The 23,371-nt window shown below is 41.2% G+C and overlaps 1 protein-coding gene across 1 annotated transcript in view; it reads left to right on the top strand.

Annotated features, from left to right (window-relative positions):
• The window catches only part of LOC144479694 (unconventional myosin-Vb-like), a 118,048-nt gene extending 95,535 nt beyond the window's left edge, over positions 1–22,513 (top strand). The window contains 10 exon segments of the mRNA XM_078198722.1: positions 4,560–4,638; positions 5,866–6,006; positions 8,557–8,711; positions 9,276–9,283; positions 11,267–11,348; positions 11,868–12,018; positions 13,421–13,712; positions 16,935–17,109; positions 18,653–18,733; positions 22,361–22,513. Coding sequence (XP_078054848.1) covers positions 4,560–4,638; positions 5,866–6,006; positions 8,557–8,711; positions 9,276–9,283; positions 11,267–11,348; positions 11,868–12,018; positions 13,421–13,712; positions 16,935–17,109; positions 18,653–18,733; positions 22,361–22,513 — 1,317 coding nt within the window.
• The last annotated feature ends 858 nt before the right edge of the window (positions 22,514–23,371 follow it).

Consider the following 23,371-nt stretch of genomic DNA (forward strand, 5'->3'; position numbering starts at 1 on the left):
TCCCGTGTGTAGGTTCACAATTAATGGTGCCTGGACTCGGGAGAGATTACACAAATATTAAAGTTGTATTTCCTTGAATTTACAAGATTAGTGGATAATTGTATCAAAGTTTTGAGGTATTAAGGAGAACTGATGGTGTAGATGAAACTATTTTTGCTGGTTGGGGAATCTGTCTAGGGGTCATAGTTTAAAAATTAGAGCCAAACCTTTCAGTAGTTCCTTCATTGTGACTGAAACAATTGTGGCAGTGGAAGAGTACTTTTCATCTGGAGGTCTGTGATAAGTGATGTTCCATAAGGATCTGTGCTGGGGCCTCTTGTTTGTAATATATATAAATGATTTGGAGGAAATTATAGGTGGTCTGATTAGTAAATTTGCAGATGATAAAAATTAAAGCAGTGGATAGTGAGGAGGATTGTCAGCGGATATAGCAGGATATAAATCAGCTGGAGACCTGGGCCGAAAGATGGCCAATGGAATCTAACACGGACAAATGTGTGATTTGGGAGGCCTACTGCAGAAGGAAAGTAAACAGCAAATGGTAGTCCTTGGGAATATTAGCATACAGAGGGACCTAGGCATGCAGATCCACAGTTCCCTGAAGGTGGCAACTCGGGTGGTCAAGAAGGCGTGTGGCATGCTGGCCTTCATCGGCCAGGGTGTTGAGTATAGGAATTGGAAAATCATATTGGAGCTGTGGAAGACTTTGGTTAGGCTGCATTTGGAGTATTGTGTACAATTCTGGTCACCACACTACTGGAAGAGTGTTGATGCATTGGAAAGGATGCAGAAGAGATTTACCAGGATGTTACTTGTTTTGGAAGATATGGACTATGAAGAAAGATTGAACAAACTTGGATTGTTTTCATTTCGTTGGAGGATGAGGGGGACCTGATAGAGCGTTACAAAATTATGACAGGCTTGGATGAAGTGGATTGATGGTCTTTTTCCCAGGATCAATTACTTGGGGGCATAGGCTGAAAGTGAGAGGGGGGAAAGTTAAGAGATGTAAGGGGCAAGTTTTTCAGGGCATGGTGAATGTCTGGAATGCGATGCTGGAGGAGATGATGGAAGCAGATTCTATAACGTTCGAGGCATCTGGATACCAGAGCATAGAGGGATATGGACCATGTAGAGGCAAGAAAATATTAGATTAGAGAGGCATCTATGTCGGCACAGACTTGGTGGGCCAAAGGGCCTGTTGCTGTACTGTTTTTTGCTCTTTGAAACAACCTTCTTTAATAGTGCTGTGGGTGTGCCTACACCAGTTTGGAGGCTGAGTTAACTTAAACTTGCTGATTAAGATCCGGGGGACTTTTTCTAGAATGGTAGCAAGCTATATTGTCAAAGCTTGTACTGGTGGTGCAGGAATTTTAGTGTCTCTTAACTACTTGGAACAGAAATATTGCCGTTCAAATAAAACTATTACAAAGATTATTTACCAGCCCCAGAGGAAGACTTTCTCTTGAGCAGTTTTATATTACTCTGGACAGTAATATGCAGGTGTTGACAGTTTGTGTAATAGATAGTAAAATAATCATTATTTGATGCTGAGTCATCTGATTCCTTAAATATTAATGCTCTCTTGATGCCTCGTTTCATGGCAACCATGGTTTGAACGCAATTCTGACTGTAATGCAGAAATCCAACATAGTATTTCTGCTTGCCTGTATCAGATAGAGACCATGATACAGGCATAGGTTTGCTGCTCACAAGATTTAGCTCTGTCATAATGCACTGTGAATTGTGCATTTCATGTCTCTGAAGTTATCAACTGTCAGCTTGTGGTTTAGTTCTGGTTTCTTAGTTATCCGAGCCCATGTGCTGTCAAACTTAAATTGCCTTTTGCAAGAAATGCAACGCTCACAATTAATACCATGTTCTAAGCAACATGAATGAGTGAAATTTTTTGTTTGTAAGGGAAGTTTTTGATGTAGTAGTATTTGTGGGTGGGGTTGTGTGGTGACTGGAGGTCAATATTTGCCCATTTCCCCTCAACTCTTATTGTACAAGGGGTCTGTTTCTATACCTTCTCACGGAAGGTACCTCCTCATTATTGTTCTTGGGGCACCAGCATCTCTTCTATGCTTTAAACAAATGTCCACTTTTTAGACAGGAGGGTTGGAAATGATTGCATCTGAATTTGAAACACTGGTTCATTTCAGCTGAAATCAGCAATGGAAATGTTGAACATGGCATTTTGAGGTCACTCGAAGGCTATCCATCACCACCACAATGGAGATCAACTAACAATGGATGAACCTCAGTCTCATTATTGGTGGATCATCAAAACATCACTTAAAAATTGGCATATTCTTCCACTGATCCCATCCTAACCCCAACTGAAGCAGCTAAATTATTCCAGGTATTTGCCTCTGCCAGTCTCTGGAAAAACCATTTCCTGGCAACAACTTGTGTGTGAATGTATTTCTTTGCATATCCAGTGAAGTTGCATTTGCTAATTTAAAATTATTGCAGGACAAGAAGACTTGAAAGTTGTACTCCAGAATAACCTTTTTTCTAATCCACTTTTGTGTGTTGCTTTCAGGGGCTCTCGGTGCCTCTTCTGGAAGCTGGAGAGTTTGCCTAATCCTGTCTTTTTATTTTACTTTACTGAATCCAGCTAATGTACAGCAAGGGCAATTGCAGGCCCAAGTACGGATTCCTGAGACACCCTGCTCCATGTGTCGTCTCAGCCTGACATCCATCAGCTACCTAATTCCAGCTAATTATAGCCATTCCTTGCCCAGCTCCAAATCTTGCAGGAGGAAATTCACAATTTTGAGCTTGTCTAGAATCTCTTTGTGTGCAATTTTATTGGGGGCTTTCTGGTAGTTTGGGTATATCATGGGGCATGAATGTAACTCGATAAAAAGTCCAGGTTTGTCAGCAGGAAGTATCGTAATATGCCTTTAAAGTAGCATGCCATCACTAGAAAGGGAGTGTCACGTGATCCAGTCTCCATTTCATTTTGGCCTGTGAGCAGGAAATAAGTAAGAAGTCTCACAACACCAGGTTAAAGTCCAACAGGTTTATTTGGTAGCAAATACCATAAGCTTTCGGAGCACAGCTCCTTCGTCAGATGGAGTGGATACCTGTTCTCCAACAGTGCACAGACACAGAAATCAAGTTACAGAATACTAATTAGAATGCAAATCTCTACAGCCAGCCAGGTCTTAAAGGTACAGATAATGTGGGTGGAGGGAGCATTCAACACAGGTTAAAGAGGTGTGTATTGTCTCCAGACAGAACAGCTAGTGAGATTCTGCAAGATCAGGGGGAAAGCAGTCACGGGCATTCAGCCTTGGATCTTCGGGTAAGCGTTCTCCAAGGCGGCCTTCACGACACACGACAGTGCAGAGTCGCTGAGAAGAAACTGATAGCCAAGTTCCGCACACATGAGGACGGCCTAAACTGGGATGTTGGATTTATGTCACATTATCAGTAACCCCCACAGCTTTCCCCTGATCTTGCAGAATCTCACTAGCAGTTCTATCTGGAGACAATACACATCTCTTTAACCTGTGTTGAATGCTCCCTCCACCCACATTGTCTGTACCTTCAAGACCTGGCTGGCTTTAGAGACTGCATTCTAATTAGTATTCTGTAACTTGATTTCTGTGTCTGTGCACCGTTGGAGAACAGATATCCACTCCATCTGACGAAGGAGCTGTGCTCCGAAAGCTTATGGTATTTGCTACCAAATAAACCTGTTGGACTTTAACCTGGTGTTGTGAGACTTCTTACTGTGCTTACCCCAGTCCAGCGCCGGCATCTCCACAGCAGAAAATAACACACACACAGTTCTACTGTTGATGGTTTCAAGCTTTCTATCTATGGGTATCTGTTCCTATGTACTTAGTCTAAACAAATGAATACCCAATGTGTTTATGACGGGAAGCATATTGGTACTTTGTTTCAAATCAATTCCATTGTTTGGGGTTATTTAAATCTAATTAGTCCTGGCAAAAACACTTGGGGAGTGGGGGGGGTGCATAGTGAAAAAACTGGGCAGTTGCATGGGTTTCACTTTTCTGGAAGTACGTTAAGGGTTTGCTTTCAGTCAGACAAAACATCTGTACTCATTGGACTCTTACGAGGGTCAGTAGATCTTTTATTTGGGATGAATGACATGCTGAGAGTATTTAACATGCATACTAAATTATGAACTAAAAATGGCTAACATTTGAGAAGATCTCAATTTTTCTTTTACACCTTGCTGTTAAAGTTGGGAATATTTCTTGATCATTAATGTCTGTGTGGAGTTTGCACATTCTTCTTGTGTCTGCGTGGGTTTCCTCCGGGTGCTCCGGTTTCCCCCCTCAGTCCAAAGATGTGCGGGTTAGGTTGATTGGTTATGCTAAAATTGCCCCTCAGTGTCCTGAGATGCGTAGGTTAGAGGGATTAGCGGGTAAAATATGTCGGGATATGGGGGTAGGGCCTGGGTGGGATTGTGGTCGGTGCAGACTCGATGGGCTGAATGGCTTCTTTCTGTACTGTAGGGTTTCTGTGATTCACCTAATACAGCTGTTTCAGCCCATCTGCCTTTTGATTTCTAGGATCAAATGGAGCAAATTGAAAAGCTGGAAAGGACTCTAATTAAGCTGGAGAAACAGTTACAATCCATGAAGGAGTCAAGTATGTTTAATTGTGATTTTTACATTTTTTTGAATGAAAATGTACTTTTTGGGTCTTTTCTGCCTTTGCCTTCGACATTGTGTTTTAGATCATTCTACTTAATAGCTGGAGTAAATAAACTCCAAGTATGACCCTAATTTACAGCTACATTTCTGATACTGAGCCCACAATAATGAACACACAGCCTGGTTCTAAATTAGCTACCGAACTTTTCTTTTACTATCTTGAAAATGTCATATTAGCCCCTGAATTTACTAAGCAATTTTCTTTGAATGTGAAGACAGTAAACATATAATGTTCTTACAGTGACAATACTGAGTTGCACCCCAACCAATTGGCTGCAATCAATATGCTAAGTTACTATTTTGTAGTTGACTTTTATAATCTGTATTCTTTTAATCTTCCTAACTGCAGGAGTGAAATCAACTTAATTTATTCCTTCTGAGGTTTCAAACTAACTGAACTTGAACAGTTTCAGTCTGTTAAATGTCCTGGGTTTTTTTTTCTCACTATGCCCACCCTTCGCCCCCCCACCCCCCAAATGTTTTTGCCAGGGCTAATTAGATTTAAATAACCCCAGCCAGATTCAAATTCTTCAGCTGCTCCGACCTCCTGTGTTCCAGCATTCTGTTTGTGTCAAAAGAGAGCACATTTCCACTCCATCTGACGAAGGAGCAGCGCTCCGAAAGCTAATGGTATTTGCTACCAAATAAACCTGTTGGACTTTTACCTGGTGTTGTTAAAACTCTAACTGTGTTCACCCCAGTCCAATGCCGGCATCTCCACATCAAAAGTATCTGCCAGTCTTGCACATAATTGAGACAACACACACACACACACACACACACACACACACACACACACTACAAAATTTAGCACTGCAGCGTGAGGATTGTGCAATTAAATGCGCTCGTGAAACCCTTTGCCACAGTTGCACTAAAATCTTTCACTGTTTAGCTGCAGTTCAGGATATCATACCTAAAATGTTTTGGAATTGAAAGTTCCAAAAAATTGAGCAGAACATAGATTGGTGTGTTTGATGCAGTTGGCATTTAGAGTCTGGAAGGTGGGATTTTACAGCCTTGCTCGTCAACTGTGAAATTTCCACCTGAGGTCAATGGACATTCCCATTGTCCGCCACCTCACCCACTCTGATTCCCCTGGTGGGCAGGCCAGTAAAGTACGGCCATCTATGTCCAAGATTTATCTCATCATCTTGCTCACTAGGAATACCGATGTACGTGGCTGACTACAAGGTGGATGAACTACCCAACTTGCCTTCCATCTCGTGGAAACCCACGGATTTCCAGGGAATGTTAGAATGCAGAAAAGAAGATGAGGCTCGCTTAATAAGGAACCTTATCACTGGTAAGGCAGTGTGTTTTAATAGCTGACTGAATTGCACTGGTTTTTAATAGAATACTAAATACATTTCTATATTTTCAGATCTTTCTAACTAGATATCACCACCTTCATCATTAAGAAAGAAGTTGTGATTTTTTAGGATTCTTTTCAAATCTGGGGGCTCAATTGAAACTGTCTGGAAACAGTTGTGCAAAAGATTTTAACAGTTGGATTTCATTCACATGTTGCTTTCTAACTTCCCCCTCCAAAATGATTGCTAAGTAGGTGTAAGCCCATTGGCTGGCTGTTAAAATGGGGCTGCAGGAGGTCAGAGACCCGGAGAAGTGACCGTGCCACCGGGTCAATGCTCTGGGAAGCCGATTCTGGTCACAGGATGGGACTGGAGAAGGGTTGCCCAAGGTTCCTTGTGGGGGCTCAGAAGAGTGCTCCTGCTCCAAGCCCATGAGGAAACTGGAATTGAAAGGGGAAGAATTGTTTTTGTTCCCCTTTGGGTTGGGAGAATATTGCACCTCACCACCTCAACCAAATTCCATCCATGGAAGCATGGAAGCAATTGTACTTGATTTTTAAAAAATTATACAAGTTTTTCTAGAAATAATAGAATGGTAATTTAATTTGACTAAGCTAAGTTTGTTATTTTACAAGTTCTTTAATGAAATTAAATGGGTATCTGGACCCTTTTTTTTTCATTTTGAAGTGATTATTTCTGTTCAAATGTTTCAGCTGATATGTGCAATAATTTTGGCTTATTGAGCTCATGCACTAAATGTCCCACCATCCATGAAAGAGCCTTTAATATTTTTCTAGAAGGGTTTTGCTCAGCATACCCTAGGTGGACACCCCTCGAGGCATTTACCATCTATTACGAGTCATATGAACTCTTTTATGCTGCCAGACTTGAGTTTATCCAGCATCCTGAATGGCCAATGCACCTACCCAGCACATCTTGCAGACTGTGGGGAAACCAGAGCACCCGGAGGAAACCCATGCAGACACGGAGGGAGGGAAATGTGCAGACTCCGCACAGGCAGTAAACCAAGCCAGGAATCGACTGGGGTCCCTGGTGCTGTGAGACAGCAGTGCTAACCACTGTGTCACCCTATTTTTATTTACCAAAGCTTTGGATTGCAGCCATACAAATTGGATATTATCACTTTCGTCCTCTGTATATATTTTAATGTTAATAGCTGTACCATTCAATACTACTAGATATGAAAATGATCCTTAAATGTTCATGTGTCTCTCATCAGACCTGTCTGCATCAAAAGCACTAAGATGACAACATATGCACACCCAATGATATTGCATTATCCTGATGTAATATTCTGATTCTTTTATTTAAATATTTGCCTTTTTGTTTGTGAAAGCTGTATTCGAAGGATGAGAAAACAAATATTAAAACTTGTGTAAGAGTTTGCTGGTTCAGAAACTCAATGAATGGGATTTTCCGGCCTCGTTCACCCCGAAACCGGAAAGTTCTGTCTGAGGTCAACGGACCTTTCCATGGTCCGCCCCTCACCCGCTCCAATTCCTGTGGGATGGTAAAATTCGCCCCAATGTTCCAGAACTTGCTGTAACTGGTTGTCAAACACCAGTGTGCACCATTAGTTGAGCTTGCCCATGTTTAATTGCCTTGAAATTTTGTCTTGGAAACGAGATGGAAATGGCATGGTGCCCTTTGTAGGGTGTTTTGAACCTGAGTAGTTAAGGAGATGCATTTGCTTTGCATACTTAATCAGACTGAAGGATTGTGAAATTAAGGGCCAGGGTTGAGAAGAAAGTGTGGGCTAGACTGAATGCTTTTAATGATAAAAGAATAAGAGATTCTACAGAGAAGAGAGACCCAATTTTTTCAAATAAAGATCTTCCAACAATTAGACTCTCCACTTGTGGCTGTATGTTGCAGATCATGGAGACTGACTTGCTGTGGCAACAAGTCACACATATGAAGCTCTGGATAGTGAAGGTAAAGGCTCCAATCTTATTTCCATTCCATCACATGGCTGACCAGGAATCTCTCCTATTCTCACTACCTGATATTGGCATGTGTCGGAAGGGTTTGCAGGGTGATAATCAACCTGTTTTGTTGTTATAAATGCACCTACCTTGGCTATCCAGTTCTGGGTTGGGGCTTGAACCTGGAGTTTCTAACTCCAAGGCAGAGATGCTACCCACTGTGCCATAAGGCCACCTACACTTGTAATGGTTTGATTTCAGTGCCAAAGAGGCTTTCTGGCTATAATTACAATTCACTTCATTGCTAAGGGTACTTGGACTTGAAATGGCTTTACATTGTGAGCTTTGTTTATATCCTGTTCCATGCATTTCAATGGTGAGGCAAATAGTGAAAAGTTGTGTTTGTGAATCTAGTGATGACATTTCCGATAGCAACTGTTTACCTTCTACATTAAATCACTTGTCTGCCCTCGTGAAGCTGCTGTGACATTTGTGCATAAAGGTGAGCACTATTCACTTTGCTGTTACTTTGACAGCAAATTTTGGGCCATCCCATCGGAAATTATATGCTGACTAGTGAATTGATTTTGTTTTTAGATCTCAAACCACAATCTGACGCATTAAGTGCACTACCAACGCTTCCAGCGTTCATTTTCTTCATGTGCATCAGGCATGCAGATTACACAAATGATGAACAGCGAGCCCATTCCCTGTTTACAGCCATGCTTAATGGTATTAAAAAAGTCTTAAAGGTAGGAATAAGAAATGAACTAGATTTAAGATGTGGTTTGATAAGTGCCTATTTAATGCGGCCTTAAGATGTCCCTTTCTGTGTTTGGGAAAAGCTTACTTTTCCTTCCCCTCCCCCTACCTCCTGTATTCCATGGTTGGCAGTTCACTGGTGAGATGCTGTCAGATCTCAGGAGTTGCATGATTAACCTGGGTTGAGTTCTCCCCCTTTTTTAATTTGTACTCTTGAGGAAGAACTATGGTCTATTGAGTAGGCTGAGGCTTTGTGGCTTAATGTTTCACATTTAAAACGTGTCTTCAGAAATTATACCGCCTAGATGTGAGGAAGCCTAGATCTGAATTTCCTGCACAGTCCAGTCTAGCAACCCATATCTTCCATGGTTAGGATAACTACAATCCAAAGATATAAAATTCTTTTGGCCACTTTTGTCAGTCATATAAATAGAAAAATGTAATACTTATCTTCTGGACTTTTTTTTTTAAGACAGACAGAGTATTTTACAATTAATGGCCATCTTTTGTATGGAAAACATGAGCCAAATTACATAGCATGCCTCAAGGGAAAGAAATGAAAGTCACCCAAGTTCCAGAGGGCCATGCGTTGCTCTTCCCCCTGAGAGCGCTGACTGGTGGTTATTTAACTTGAGGGGTCACCACACCTCAGGCCAGGGTCAAGGTTGAGAAGGTGGGACCTTCATGAATAATCTCTCTATGATGGTTAATCATTTGATTTACAGTGATGGTTGAGGGAGGATGGTTGGCCATAAAATTGGGATAACTTTTTAATCCAAATTTTGTTTTGTCCCAGTGCAAATCCACCCCTCCTGCCATTCCAACTATCTTACCTTTTATACCACTATCAGCATCTTCCATAGTCCTTCACACTACCATTAATACTGCCTCTGTCTTGTTCCCTAAACATCTTTGTTACAATCTCTCCTAGCTCTGACCAATCACTGACCTATTTTACAGTATGAAATCTATCATATTTTCCCCCTCTTTTTAGCTCTGAAGAAGAATCATGTCGACTTGAAACATTAACTTTGTTTCTCTCTCCACAGATGTTGCCAGACCTGTTGAGTTTTTCCAGCATTTTCTGTTTTTATTTGGGATAATTTCTATCTTTCCAAATGAATGCTAAACTGAGGCTCTGGCTCCTTCTGCCCTCCAGGTGGATGGAGATAAACCAAGAGCATTTTTCAAAGAACAGTGGAGTTCTCCCAGTCTACATTTATCCCTTAACCAACACCTGAAACAGATTATCTAGTCATTTATTTCATTGCTGTTTGTGGGAGCTTGAGGTGTGCAAATTGGCTGTTGTGTTTCATACAAAACTGACAATGTACTTAATTGTCTGTAAAATACTTTGATCAAAATAGCGAGGTACTGAAAGGTGCTACGTAAACTTTTGCTGCACCATCACTCCCCCCACCAAATAATTGTTCACTTATTCTTCTGATCACTTTGGGATAGTAACCTGAGATTTTTGTGTCCAAATGAGAGTGGATGGGTGCTTGGTTTAATATAGTCTCAAAGTCAATTCAATATTGCACAGGAGTGTCGCAGTCATAGAGCAATACAGCAAGGAAACAGGCCCAACAGTCCATGCTGATCATGGTGCTCTTCCCTCCCCCCTCCCAGCTATTCCCAATTGCTCACGTTTGGCCCATATCCCTCTAATACTTTCCCATCCATGTACTTATCCAAATGCTTTTTAAATATTGCTATTGAACCTGCCTCAACCACTTTCTCTGGCAGCTCATTCCATATTTGCACCACCCTCAGTGTGACGAAGTTGCCCCTCGGGTCCCTTTTTTAAATCTTTCCCCTCTCACCTTAACCTATGCCCCCTCATTTTCAATTTGCCTACCTTGAGAAAAAGACTGTGTTCATCCTATTTATGCCCCTCATGATTTTATACATCTCAATAAGGTCACCGCTCATTCTCCTATGTTCCAAGGAATAAAGGGCCCACTAGTGCTGGCAACATTCTTGCAAATCATCTTTGCACTCTTTCCAGTTTATCAATGTCTTTCCTATTACAGGGTGACCAAAATTGTACACAATGCTCCAAGTGTGGCCTCAGCAATGACTTGTACAACGGTAACATAAGGTCCCAACTGTTGTACTCGATGCCCTGACTGATGAAGGCGAGTGTGCTAAATGCCGCCTTCACTACTCTGTCTACCTGTGACACTGCTTTCAACAAATTATGTACTTGTATGTACTCCTTGGTCCTTCTAGTATCAGGCAAGATTATGTTTGATTCTCTGAAGTGGAATGTGAACCCACAGCCTTTTGGAGGCATGAGTGTTGCAAGTGAACCACAGATGAAAATTAGGGCAACATTTTCACCGAACCCTCGAGCGACTAATATTTTGGCTTTGTACACACCTCTTGTGTATTATGTGTAGAATTGACATAGCAAGAAATTGAGTGAATTAGTTATTGTAATTATGGAGATTGTTTTGCTTTAACTAACCAAAATTATTCTGATTTGAACAGCAGATGGAAAATGGAACACTTTTTAATGTCTTATTTAAATTTGGCAGAGAAGCTCTGATTTTGAGATGGTGGCACTCTGGCTTTCCAACACTTATCGTCTGTTGGTCTGCTTAAGGCAGTATAGTGGGGATGAGGTGAGTGTTTCAATTTTATATCAAGATGCCATTATGAAGAAGGAGGCCACCAAGGCACAACTTGTACTCAAAGGATAAATTAAATCGGGAAAGGGTAAATATCAATTATCAGTTTTAAAAGACTGACGGTTGTGACTTTTTAATGTACCCCAATGTCACGAAGATATTATTACTTTATCTTTAAGATGGGTTTATCCTATTTTGCTGGACTTTATACGTTCACATTTTCCAAGCCACTGAACAACTTAATTGCACTAGTGTTTTGACCAACTGGTTGGATTGTGCATCAGTGGTTGGATTTCTGTACAAGGAGGAACTGAGGCAATTTGCTGAGCGACCCTACAGGAAAGATCCTCCATTCTCAAATATCCCATATAATATAGACACAGATCCCGCATCATCTCAACTGAAGGCTCCAGAATTTAGCAGACTGCACACTGACTTAATGTGCACATTTAGATAAAGATGCTTAACCAGACCATAACTGTCAGTATGAAATCCAATATTTTTTTTTAACAGAACTCTGTAGAAATGAACACACCTGAACAAAGAAAACACGCCTTGAGGAATTTTGATCTCTCTCAGCATTGCCTGATTTTGTCTGACCTTGCCATTCAACTTTACCACCAATTAATCAAAGTCGCAGAGGGAAAACTTCAGGAAATGATTGGCAAGTGATGTTAGTGCTAATTGCAACCTCCTCTGATTGTTGCTAGTTGGGGGGGGGGGGGGAAAAGGTTTTTCAAAAACATTTAGAGCTGCACAGTTGACATTTCTCACTTGAAAACTGTCTTATCAATCAATGTCTGTAAGCACTATTGAATGTGTGAGGAAAGGATTTTTTAAAAAAATCAATCGTAATTAATCATTGATTTTTGTAACAGAAAAATATCACAATGTTAAGGGGTGGGCTGATGATGGAAACCGCATTTGGAGTCATTGAGTCAGAGGTTTACAGCATGGAAACATGCCCTTTGGCCCAACTTGTCCATGCCGTCCTTTTTTTAAACCCCTAAGTTAGTCCCAATTGCCTGCATTTGGCCCATATCCCTCTGTACACATCTTACCCATGTAATTGTCTAAATGCTTTTTAAAAGACAAAATTGTACCCGCCTCTACTACTACCTCTGGCAGCTTGTTCCAGACACTCACCACCCTCTGAAAACACTATCCCTCTGGACCCTTTTGTATCTCTCCCCTTTTCCCTTAAACCTATGCCCTCTAGTTGTAGACTCCCCTACCTTTGGCAAAAGATATTGACTATCTAGCTGATCTGTGCCCCTCATTATTTTATAGACTTCTATAAGATCATCCTTCAGCCTCCTACGCTCCGGAGGAAAAAGTCCCAGTCTATCCAGCCCCTCAAAACTCAAACCATCAAGTCCCGGTAGCATCCTAGTAAATCTCTTCTGCACTCTCTCTAGTTTAATAATATCCTTTCTATAATAGAATAAATTTCTGACATGCCAAATCAGGAGTCCTGTTGGTTTACCTGCAAATAAGGGCCAGTAATCATCAGAAGAAATCACATCTCCCCTTGGGATGTGGGAGGGTGAAGACAATTAAATTTCTTTCGTTTACATAGTGCTCGGAAATATAAAAGATCCAATGGGAATGATTATCATTCCACAAGGTGGAAAAAGCTTTCTCCCTCTGCCATCGGCTTGGAAATTTGGATCAAATTGAACATTATCAGGTGGGAACTGGCAACTGACAAAAATGAAGAAAGGTGAGGTTGAGCATTTGGAAGTCAGCCATCAGTAAAGTTCTGCTGACTGACTTTTTCTAGAATTCCCTGGGTGGGATTTTCCGACTGTTCCCACTGGTGGGATCTTCAGTCTCACCAATGGCGATCCCTTGCTGTGGGTTCCCTGACAGCGGAGGATATAAACAATGGGAAAACCCCATTGATAGCAGCGAGACTGGAAGATTACACCAGCGGCCAATGCTGGATTGCCTCCACTGCCACAATGACCTTTCACCCCACTGTGTCTGTAAAGTGGTTAAGTGCAATGGTCTTAAGCATAAGATAATTTTTTTTACAATTGTCTGTTTGTAATCTGTGCAAGCAGTGTCTGGAATGCTGGAAAATGACACCCTTCAGAGCATTTCAAGTATGACAGCAAAACCAACGGGCTATAGAATGAAAACAGGAAGTCTTTCTGGAGAAAACACTGCGCACACACTGAAATCCATCATTCAACAATCAAACTACTTCCACAACGTCGTCTCCAAACATGGTTTGCATCCTGAAATAATTAAACAAGTCTACCGGCAGATTTATTACATAATTGCAGCAGTCACACTGAACAACTTGCTTCTAAGGAGGGATGTGTGTTCCTTTAGTAATGGAGTCCAAATCAGGTAAAAGTCTCATGATTGTTGTTAGAATTTTGTAAAATCTTTTATTGGCAGCAAATGCAAAAAATTATCGAACTTTGCCGTAAAGGTCAACGTGGTAAAAGGGCAAATGAAGAATGAAGGTTCAGTTTGCACTGCAAGTCTCATGAGCTGTCCAACCATTGGTCAATGTCTGACAGGCAATTGACTTAATTTGGAATAACAAGTTTAGCTCTTTAAATTGGCATCAAGATTATGTTTTATCCATGTAATAGCATAATCAGCCGCAATATGCCATGAGGTTGATGTGCAACTAGAAGTGCTTTTCTTAGTGTTCTAGGTCTTCAGAGAGTGAGGGTGGGGAAGGAAAGTTCAGGGGAAATTTGTTTACACAGGGTGGTGGGGGTCTGGAATGCACTGCCAAGTGAGGTGGTTGAGGCAGGTACGTTAGTCACATTTAAGACTCATCTTGATAGGCATATGAACAAACAAGGAATGGAGGAATATAAGCAGTTGGTTTAGACAGGTAAATGTGATCGGCACAGCACGAAGAGCCAGATCCTGTGCTGTACTGTTCTTTGAGCCAAATATACTGCAGCTCCTGTATTTCTTTCTGTAATGTGAATCAGGTGTACAGTGCATGTAGAGACTTGATATTTTGGCCAATATTCACGTGTGGAATATTCACGTCCTGGTGCTGCTTCATGCAATCATTAGAGGGGAAATAGTGTGGATGTGAGATGTAATTACATCACAAGTCCCTGGTTGCCCGCGGTGAAATGTATAAACGTCTTTATTAGCCCTTGGGAAGCGCAATAGATGAGGTGGGAGTGTGGGGCAGGGAATTAAAGATGTTTCTGGCTGGTCATAAAATAAGCAAACCTTAAATGATTATCTCTAATAAACTTATTTGGATCTATCTGTAAGCTGCACAGAACCCACTCCACAGCAGCTAGTAGTTGAAGACCAGCATAAAAACAGCAATGGTTTGCTAGAACTGCTGAAAGAGTGAAAGGTAGACTTTTATAATATAAAAGATCCAGCCATTTCTCCGCACATTGGAGTTGACCACTAAACCTAATTGAAACAATTTGTTTTCAACTGCAGAATTGAATTTTAAAGTCCCACTAATTTAACCTGAATAATTAAAATGGTAAGCTTTTGGATCACCACCATGGATGTCGTTTTCTGGGAGGGAAAATAGTTACTTAACAATAATGTAACCTTACATTTAGTTATAACCAACTTGAGAGTTAAATCGTCAGTGTTGTGAAAGGTTCACAAAGTTGGAACAACTTTTTGGAGTTCTGCTCCTGTTTGTTACTAAACTATCTTTAAAACGGCCAGCTAGTATTGCTTTTGATCTGACCGCTTCTGTTAGTTCCTGACACCACAGTCCAGTAAGCAGTTCTGCGATCATTCTGTTGGCAATCTACACAAAATGCCCACTGCCATTCATGAGTGGTGTGGTTTAGGCCCTAAAATCCTTGCCAGAAATTGTGTTCAAACTGCTTAAAAATGTTTGGAAGCACTTGCTAATTAAATGTATAAATTCTCTTGGAGATTGCATTTAATAGCTAAAGAATGACATGTCAATGTTTACATTTTTTTTTACTGTAACAAAGGCCTAAAAGCACTATTGACTAAACACCATTTTTGTAAATAACTTGTACCTCAAACTACAGAGAAACATTATCTTATGTTTATTACAGTCCACGGTGCTCCCAGCTCCCAGTGCTGTCCCATAATCCACTTTTGCTGAGTAGTAACTTTAATGATCTCCATGAACTTTCCTCAGCTTTAAGAGTCTCTTGAATCCACCACCAGCAGTAAACATGTTCTGCAACCCTCCATCCCAGCCAGGATCAGACAAATCTTCCGATGGATGCATCTCTTTGGCTAGAGACCATCTCCTCCCATACCCAGCTGCTTCTCGATGCTGACGACAAACTCTACTATGTGGCATTCCTTCATTTGTAGGGAAGGTTGTAACCTGATCGCAAAAATTGTTTCCTCTGCTCTCTTTCCCATGGCAATGTGAAAGACATTAGCCTTGTATCCAAGTAGAAATGCTAATTAGCTGTTCTCGATCTCCTTTCATCTTGGAGGTAAATTGACTTTTTGCAGCACAATTATTTGCAACCCAACACCTTTTCTGGGACTTTGAGTCTCTGCCTACTCATTCCAAACCCAGAGACTGCTGCCATTGTCTCCCAAGTGTAAGCCTTACTTTGATCTCCAATAATCAAACCACCCAGGCCTACTGTCGGACAAACTGCAGAACAGGTCCTGCGACTCACTTCGTTTACCTTAAATTTAAAGATACAATCCCAAAATATTGTCATATCTCATAATTGTTACAATGTGCATTGATTTGTTGATGAGCAAACACCATTTAGTTGTGGAAATCTCTGCAGTGCTGAACAATTCTAAGTTTCCACTGAATATTTAAATCAAATATGAAATTCAGTTTTAATCTGAAATAAGTTCAGTGCAACCTCCAGAAATATCACATCTGTAGATGTAGGGGAAATTGTAGTCTATCCAACATTATTAAATAACTTGGCAATGTGTTGACTTGTAATTAGAAGATTTCCGCAAAATTTAAGCGTACTGCAGATGATTTGAGAAAGGCTGATCTGCTTGAATCCAGTTGCAGAGTTGAAACTTGGGCTTGAGTATTGGTTTGCTTTGTAAATGGCAAGAGATTTATTTGCCACATTGAAGCTACATTTCTTGGAAAGCGGAATCTATAGAGCTGCACAATCCTGAAGCCATATTTATGAATCAGCCAATGTGTTGAAATAGTGCATTGAATTGTATTCATTCCTTCCTCTGAATTGAAACTTTCCAATCGGTGCCGCATTGGAGCTGTGCTGATACCTGTATTGTGATTGATTCTTAAGCATGGATGAGCCTTGGGCCTTGTCAGACAACATAATACACAATTTAAATCTAAATTCTGATCACTGATCTTAAGTGGGTTTGTGAAATTTAAAATAAGTTAAATTTCCACAAGACTGTCAATTATGCCAATGTGCAATAGACTGATATTTGAGCAGATCTATGGTGGTTTCGGTTATAGACCATGATATCTTCCTAACATTTTACATTTGGCTATATGCTTATCTTGTCATAAAATTTGGCAGCCTACTGAGAGGGGTTCACGGTCTTTGCTATATAGGTCTTATTATTTAGATTGCTGAAACATTTGGAATTGTCATTTTCCTCCTCTTCCTGATCCAGAAACAATGTCAGCCAGCTCTCTGAATGGCTAAGAGGCAAGAACCTACATCAGAGTGGTGCACTTGAGACATTGGAGCCACTGATACAAGCTACACAGCTCTTGCAATTGAATAAGACAACTGAAGCAGATGCGGAGGCAATCTGCTCTATGTGCACAGCACTCTCAAAGACACAGGTGCATTTCTATTTACCAACATATTTTGAGCATGCAAACTGTACTTATCTAAAATGTTGGTTCCGTTGTATGTTTTAAAAGTACTAGGATTATGGAAGAATAGGTTTTGCAGAAATGTATTTTAAGGAGAGCAAAAATACTGTTGAAATGAGTGCAATATTGTTGGGGAACATGTTCACAGGCAGTACAAAAAGTATACTGTAGCTATTGATAGGATACAGCAGTTGCAACCAGAATTAGGCTGATGAAAGAAATGAATTATGAAGGGCAATTATGTAAATTGGGTAGTTTCTCACTAGAATAAGAATGTTATTCCAAAGGGATGCAACAATAAACAGATCTGGAAGAGCTGTGTTGCCTGGTCCAGAATAATTGCATCAGAGAGGACAGCCAGCACCTAAGGAGGTGTAATATTCAAAGTTAACATGTAAAAACATTTTTTATGCGAGCAAGTGGTGAGTCCATAAAATGACGACCTTGAAGACAATGGACCCAGATTATATTGATTCCTTCAAATGTGAATTGGATCTCAATTTTCTTGGCATAGAGTAATTTGAAGCAAGTTACTATAACATGAGGGTAACAGATAACTTTGGACCAACAGTTTCAAAGAATTCCACTATGGGTTTTCCTTTTCATCTAATTTTCTAGACAAATTGGTAATTGCCTTGTTTAATGGGCAACTCTTTTATTGTGTGCTGTTGGACTGCCAACTGGTAAGAGATGAACAAGATGGAACTCCCATGTTATTTTGCATGAGAATCAGGAAGGTGATCGCATAATGGAGCGACAGAAAAATGTGGAAGTGGTCCTTGCCCAGGATTTAATGGCACTGATGACTCCCAGGCTTCCAGCTCTTTACAAAGAAATAACTTTCTCCCCTTCCCTCCTGCATATAATGTGGACTTGAGCAGGTGTAACAGCCTCCCCACCTTGGTGCTGGGAAGAGTCAGCATCTCTTTTTAAAATGTTCCAGATGTTCCCATTCACCTAGAGTCCTGGTACCCCAACGAGCAAGTTTTTTTTCCCCAGGTTGTGCTGGCTATGGAGATGGTTGAGAAATGCCCGAGATGGCAGGCTGAGTCTGCTAAATTTCAAACACTAGTATTGTTATATGATAGCTCACTGAAGGCAGTGTCTGGAACAAGCTCCACCCCAAATCTCCTTGTTATAGAAGCTAAATGTCAAATTTATCTTAGAAAAGGCCAGAGAACATCTAGTTGTGGATCTGTACACTATAAAGTTTGTGATATTTGCATCACACGGGTGGTTGCTGGTTATCCTTGTTTACTTACCCACTTGGGGCTGCTACTGCCCCATAGTGGGATCTCTCCTGTGGGAGGTGTAGTTTTAAAATTTCTAAAGTTGAGTAAAAATCTGATCAGATGCTTCAAAAATTTAACTTTCCATGGTGTATTGTTAGATGGAATTATTTTTTTACCTTGCTACATCTGTTCCCTTCCTGTAATTGTTACTTGGAAATTAGAATTTCATCCTGACAATTTCTTTCTACTTACTGCTTTTACCTTTTGCTATGTAACAGATTGTGAAAATACTGACCCTGTATACACCCATTAATGAATTTGAAGAACGTGTGACTGTAGCTTTTATAAAGAATATTCAGGTATCTATTTTCAATTAATCATAGTAGCTGAAACAAGGCATGTTCAGTAATTACACCTAAATTTAGATTTTTCACATGTTTAGCCATCTAACACTTTGCGTGATCATATCTCTTAAATTCCTTTTTTTATAGTTAAAGACTGGTTTGGAGACATGAAGGGGGCTTTCAGGACAAATCTTTGCAAGCTTTCTTGTGCATGACTGACGTTTTCAATTCTTTCCTTCTCCATTGTTCCATAAAGCAAGTACATGTACAATCGAAGATAATCTGATCTTTTTGTGGGAATAACCCAATTCCTTGGGTTTCTGAACATTTTTTGATTTTTGTAATTTATGATACAACAATATTGTAATTTGCATAACTTGGGCGTAAATGCCGCCTTTAAAATATATCATCAGTTTTAACTCTTCAATGGGGTAACTTGTCCTTTATTATACCATGAGTTTATGAATAATGGGGCTTTACCCATGGGGTGAAATCTTGTCTTAAAATGGCAGAGTGAGTCTGGCAAGAAAACTGGCATTTTTCTCAAGAGAAACCAGTCAGTTTTCTCTCCAGATCTTACGACATTCTACCCAAAGAAAATCAAGGGTGGGGGGGGGGCTGAAATACACCAGCAAAACTCGGCTGCACAGATCAGGAAGCCCTCGTTACAGGGCACCGCAATCTGAGCAGCAATAACCCCCCTCCCCCGGATCGGGGCTAGCATCCACTCCAACATTTGTTTCTCCCCACCCCACCGCCCCCCCCCCCCAAATTGACCATCGCTGGCATCCCCTGCTCACCTGTCTGTTTTCAGCTCACAACCACATCTGCACGAGTCTTGTGCCCAACCCCCATCCCATGAAGCTCCCATTGGGGTCTGCCCCTTAGCACAGGATGGCACTACCACCCTGTGCAAAGGGGCAATGCTGAGGGTATTGCCAGGGTACTGCCAGGCCATGTTCCTTGTCCTCTGGAGGTTATACCTCGTGCCTGGTGGACCCCCATGGGAAGTTTATATTTGTGAATCTGTTGAAAAATTGTGCTGACATGGTTTGCAAATATGGCACAGGGTTAAGATACAGGGTGGAAGAGTGGTATTTTAATTGTATTAAAATACATGTAAATCAGGTTCACACCATTATGGGTGTAAACCTGATGACATCGCTGGTGAGGGCGCAGGGAAGATCCGAAGTCACGTTCTTGCTGGCAAGAATCCCTGCCAGTATTTGCATGGATGGTGAAAGCAGGCTCAAGATTGCCCCCATGTATGTGAGATTTAATGAACAAAGAATTGTGGATTGCTCATCCTTTGATTATAATGGCCTTTTAAGTGAAGGCACACTTCATATCACATTTTCATTCAATCTCCTCCCTGGGCCTAGATCCCAGATGGAAAAACATATCATTTCAATAGTGCCATGTAAATTTATTTTCCTTTTGCATCATCCCCCTCTTCCTCAAAGATTGGGCATTTTCTGTCCCCCAGCCCTGGCCAACTGCAAGACTTGAATGTTTAGAACATAGAACATAGAACATTACAGCGCAGAACAGGCCCTTCGGCCCACGATGTTGCACCGACCAGTTAAAAAAAAAACTGTGACCCTCCAACCTAAACCAATTTCTTTTCGTCCATGAACCTATCTTCGGATCTCTTAAACGCCCCCAAACTAGGCGCATTTACAACTGATGCTGGCAGGGCATTCCAATCCCTCACCACCCTCTGGGTAAAGAACCTACCCCTGACATCGGTTCTATAACTACCCCCCCTCAATTTAAAGCCATGCCCCCTCGTGCTGGATTTCTCCATCAGAGGAAAAAGGCTATCACTATCCACCCTATCTAAACCTCTAATCATCTTATATGTTTCAATAAGATCCCCTCTTAGCCGCCGCCTTTCCAGCGAAAACAATCCCAAATCCCTCAGCCTCTCCTCATAGGATCTCCCCTCCATACCAGGCAACATCCTGGTAAACCTCCTCTGCACCCTCTCCAAAGCCTCCACATCCTTCCTGTAATGTGGGGACCAGAACTGCACACAGTACTCCAAGTGTGGCCGCACCAGAGTTGTGTACAGTTGCAACATAACGCTACGACTCCTAAATTCAATCCCCCTACCAATAAACGCCAAGACACCATATGCCTTCTTAACAACCTTATCTACTTGATTCCCAACTTTCAGGGATCTATGCACACATACACCTAGATCCCTCTGCTCCTCCACACTATTCAAAGTCCTCCCGTTAGCCCTATACTCAACACATCTGTTATTCCTACCAAAGTGAATTACCTCACACTTCTCCGCATTAAACTCCATCCGCCACCTCTCGGCCCAACTTTGCAACCTGTCTAAGTCTTCCTGCAAACTACGACACCCTTCCTCACTGTCTACCACACCACCGACTTTGGTGTCATCAGCAAATTTGCTAATCCACCCAACTATACCCTCATCCAGATCATTAATAAATATTACAAACAGCAGTGGCCCCAAAACAGATCCCTGAGGTACACCACTTGTAACCGCACTCCATGATGAATATTTACTATCAACCACCACCCTCTGTTTCCTATCCGCTAGCCAATTCCTGATCCAATTTCCTAGATCACCCCCAATCCCATACATCTGCATTTTCTGCAGAAGCCTACCATGGTGAACCTTATCAAACGCCTTACTAAAATCCATATATACCACGTCCACTGCCTTGCCCCCATCCACCTCCTTGGTCACTTTCTCAAAAAACTCAATAAGGTTAGTAAGGCACGACCTACCTGCCACAAAACCATGCTGACTATCACCTATCAATTCATTACTCTCCAAATAACTATAAATCCTATCCCTTATAATTTTTTCCAACATCTTGCCGACAACAGAAGTGAGACTCACCGGTCTATAATTCCCGGGGAAGTCTCTGTTCCCCTTCTTAAACAATGGGACAACATTCGCTAACCTCCAATCTTCTGGTACTATACCAGAGGCCAACGACGACCTGAAGATCAGAGCCAGAGGCTCTGCAATCACTTCTCTTGCCTCCCAGAGAATCCTTGGATAAATCCCATCCGGACCAGGGGATTTATCTATTTTCAGACCCTCCAGAATATCCTGCACATCCTCCTTATCAACTGTAATACTGTCTATTCTACTCCCCTGCAACCCAGTGTCCTCCTCAGCTATATTCATGTCCCCTTGCGTGAACACCGAAGAGAAATATTGGTTTCTTAGTCACTTATTGCAATATTCAATGCTATTAGATTGAAATACTGAAAACTGCTGAGATTAGCTTGCTGTTGTTGACAGTTGTTTGACTTTGTAATCATAGAATCCCTACTGTACAGAAGGAGGCCATTTGGCCCATTGAGTCTGTACCGACTGCAATCCCACCCAGCCCTCTTCCCATAACCCTCATTTACCTTGCTAATCCCCCTGACATGGTCAATTAGCATGGCCAATCAACTTAACCTGCACATCTTTGGACTGATCTCTTTGAAGTGTATTCCCATAACTTCTGCAATTGGATTACCTTGCTGTGGAATGCAGTGTTGATCTGAACCTTATTACATTTGAAATGTATTAGCCACTCACTGTGTAACTAACCTGTTATCACAGCTGAGAACATAACTAGTTATACTGAATGTTTTGTCTTATAGAATCGATTGGCAGGTAGAAGTCCAAGTCGTCAACTGCTAATGGAGTTAAAGCATGTGTTTGCTGTAAATTTTCCCATCATTCCTTCTCCTGTGAACCTGGACAAGATCAAAATCCCTGAAATCTTGGAGCTGGACTTTCTAAATAGATTCTGAACATGTGTATTAAGGGTTTGGTCATCTGGAGTGGGTTTATGACTTGCAAGGTTTTGGTTAATAGCTGCATAGTATTGCAGAAGTAGCAGCTTGTTGCAAGTGACTACAATTACACTTGTGTAGTTGAATAGCATCGCCCTCTTAATGCTCTTGATTAAGTTCAATTTGGGGGGGGGCGGGGAGCAGCTTTTCTTACAAGCACTTATTTGCAGTTTGTTTGAAGTTAGCAGTGTAGTTCAGACATGATGGGTGGCATTTTTTTAGAAGCATAAAAGAGCCCTTTGGTGGATTCAAGCCCAAAACCTAGGGGTAAAAGAGTTTGTGAAGGTGTAAGGACACAGATGGGATTTTAGCGCGGGGTAATTGATTAAGGCTCACTGAAATAGTTTGAAGTGTAGATTGAGCACTTTGATTTGTTCACATGCACTAAATTAATCTCTGCTCAGATGTTCGGTTTAGTTGTGATTCAAAGCTGAAGTGGTGTCAGGGTATTTGAGCAGTTAACTTAACCACAGTGCAATTTATATGGTGCTTTTTCATGACATTTTTCCTCCACCTGAGGAGTTGGGCACTCAATATTTAAGTCGTATGCCACTGATTATTGTTGCTGATTAACGAGGGGAAAGTCTGAAATCCCCTGAACCATTTCACTGATTTTTAAGAGCCCTGTCCCCCTCCCCAATGCTTAATGTAACATTGCTTCCTTTTGGTGGCCTGTCTCATAAGGAAAACACAACTGAATAAAGCAAATATGAGATTGACATGGTTCTGTCTCAAGTATGTGCTTAAAATGATTTGTTCTTGGATTATTTATAATAAAATGAACTTTTAAATAGGTAAGTGTGTTTTTGTGATGTT

Source organism: Mustelus asterias, chromosome 26, assembly GCF_964213995.1.
Source record: "Mustelus asterias chromosome 26, sMusAst1.hap1.1, whole genome shotgun sequence".
NCBI classification, from domain to species: domain Eukaryota; kingdom Metazoa; phylum Chordata; class Chondrichthyes; order Carcharhiniformes; family Triakidae; genus Mustelus; species Mustelus asterias.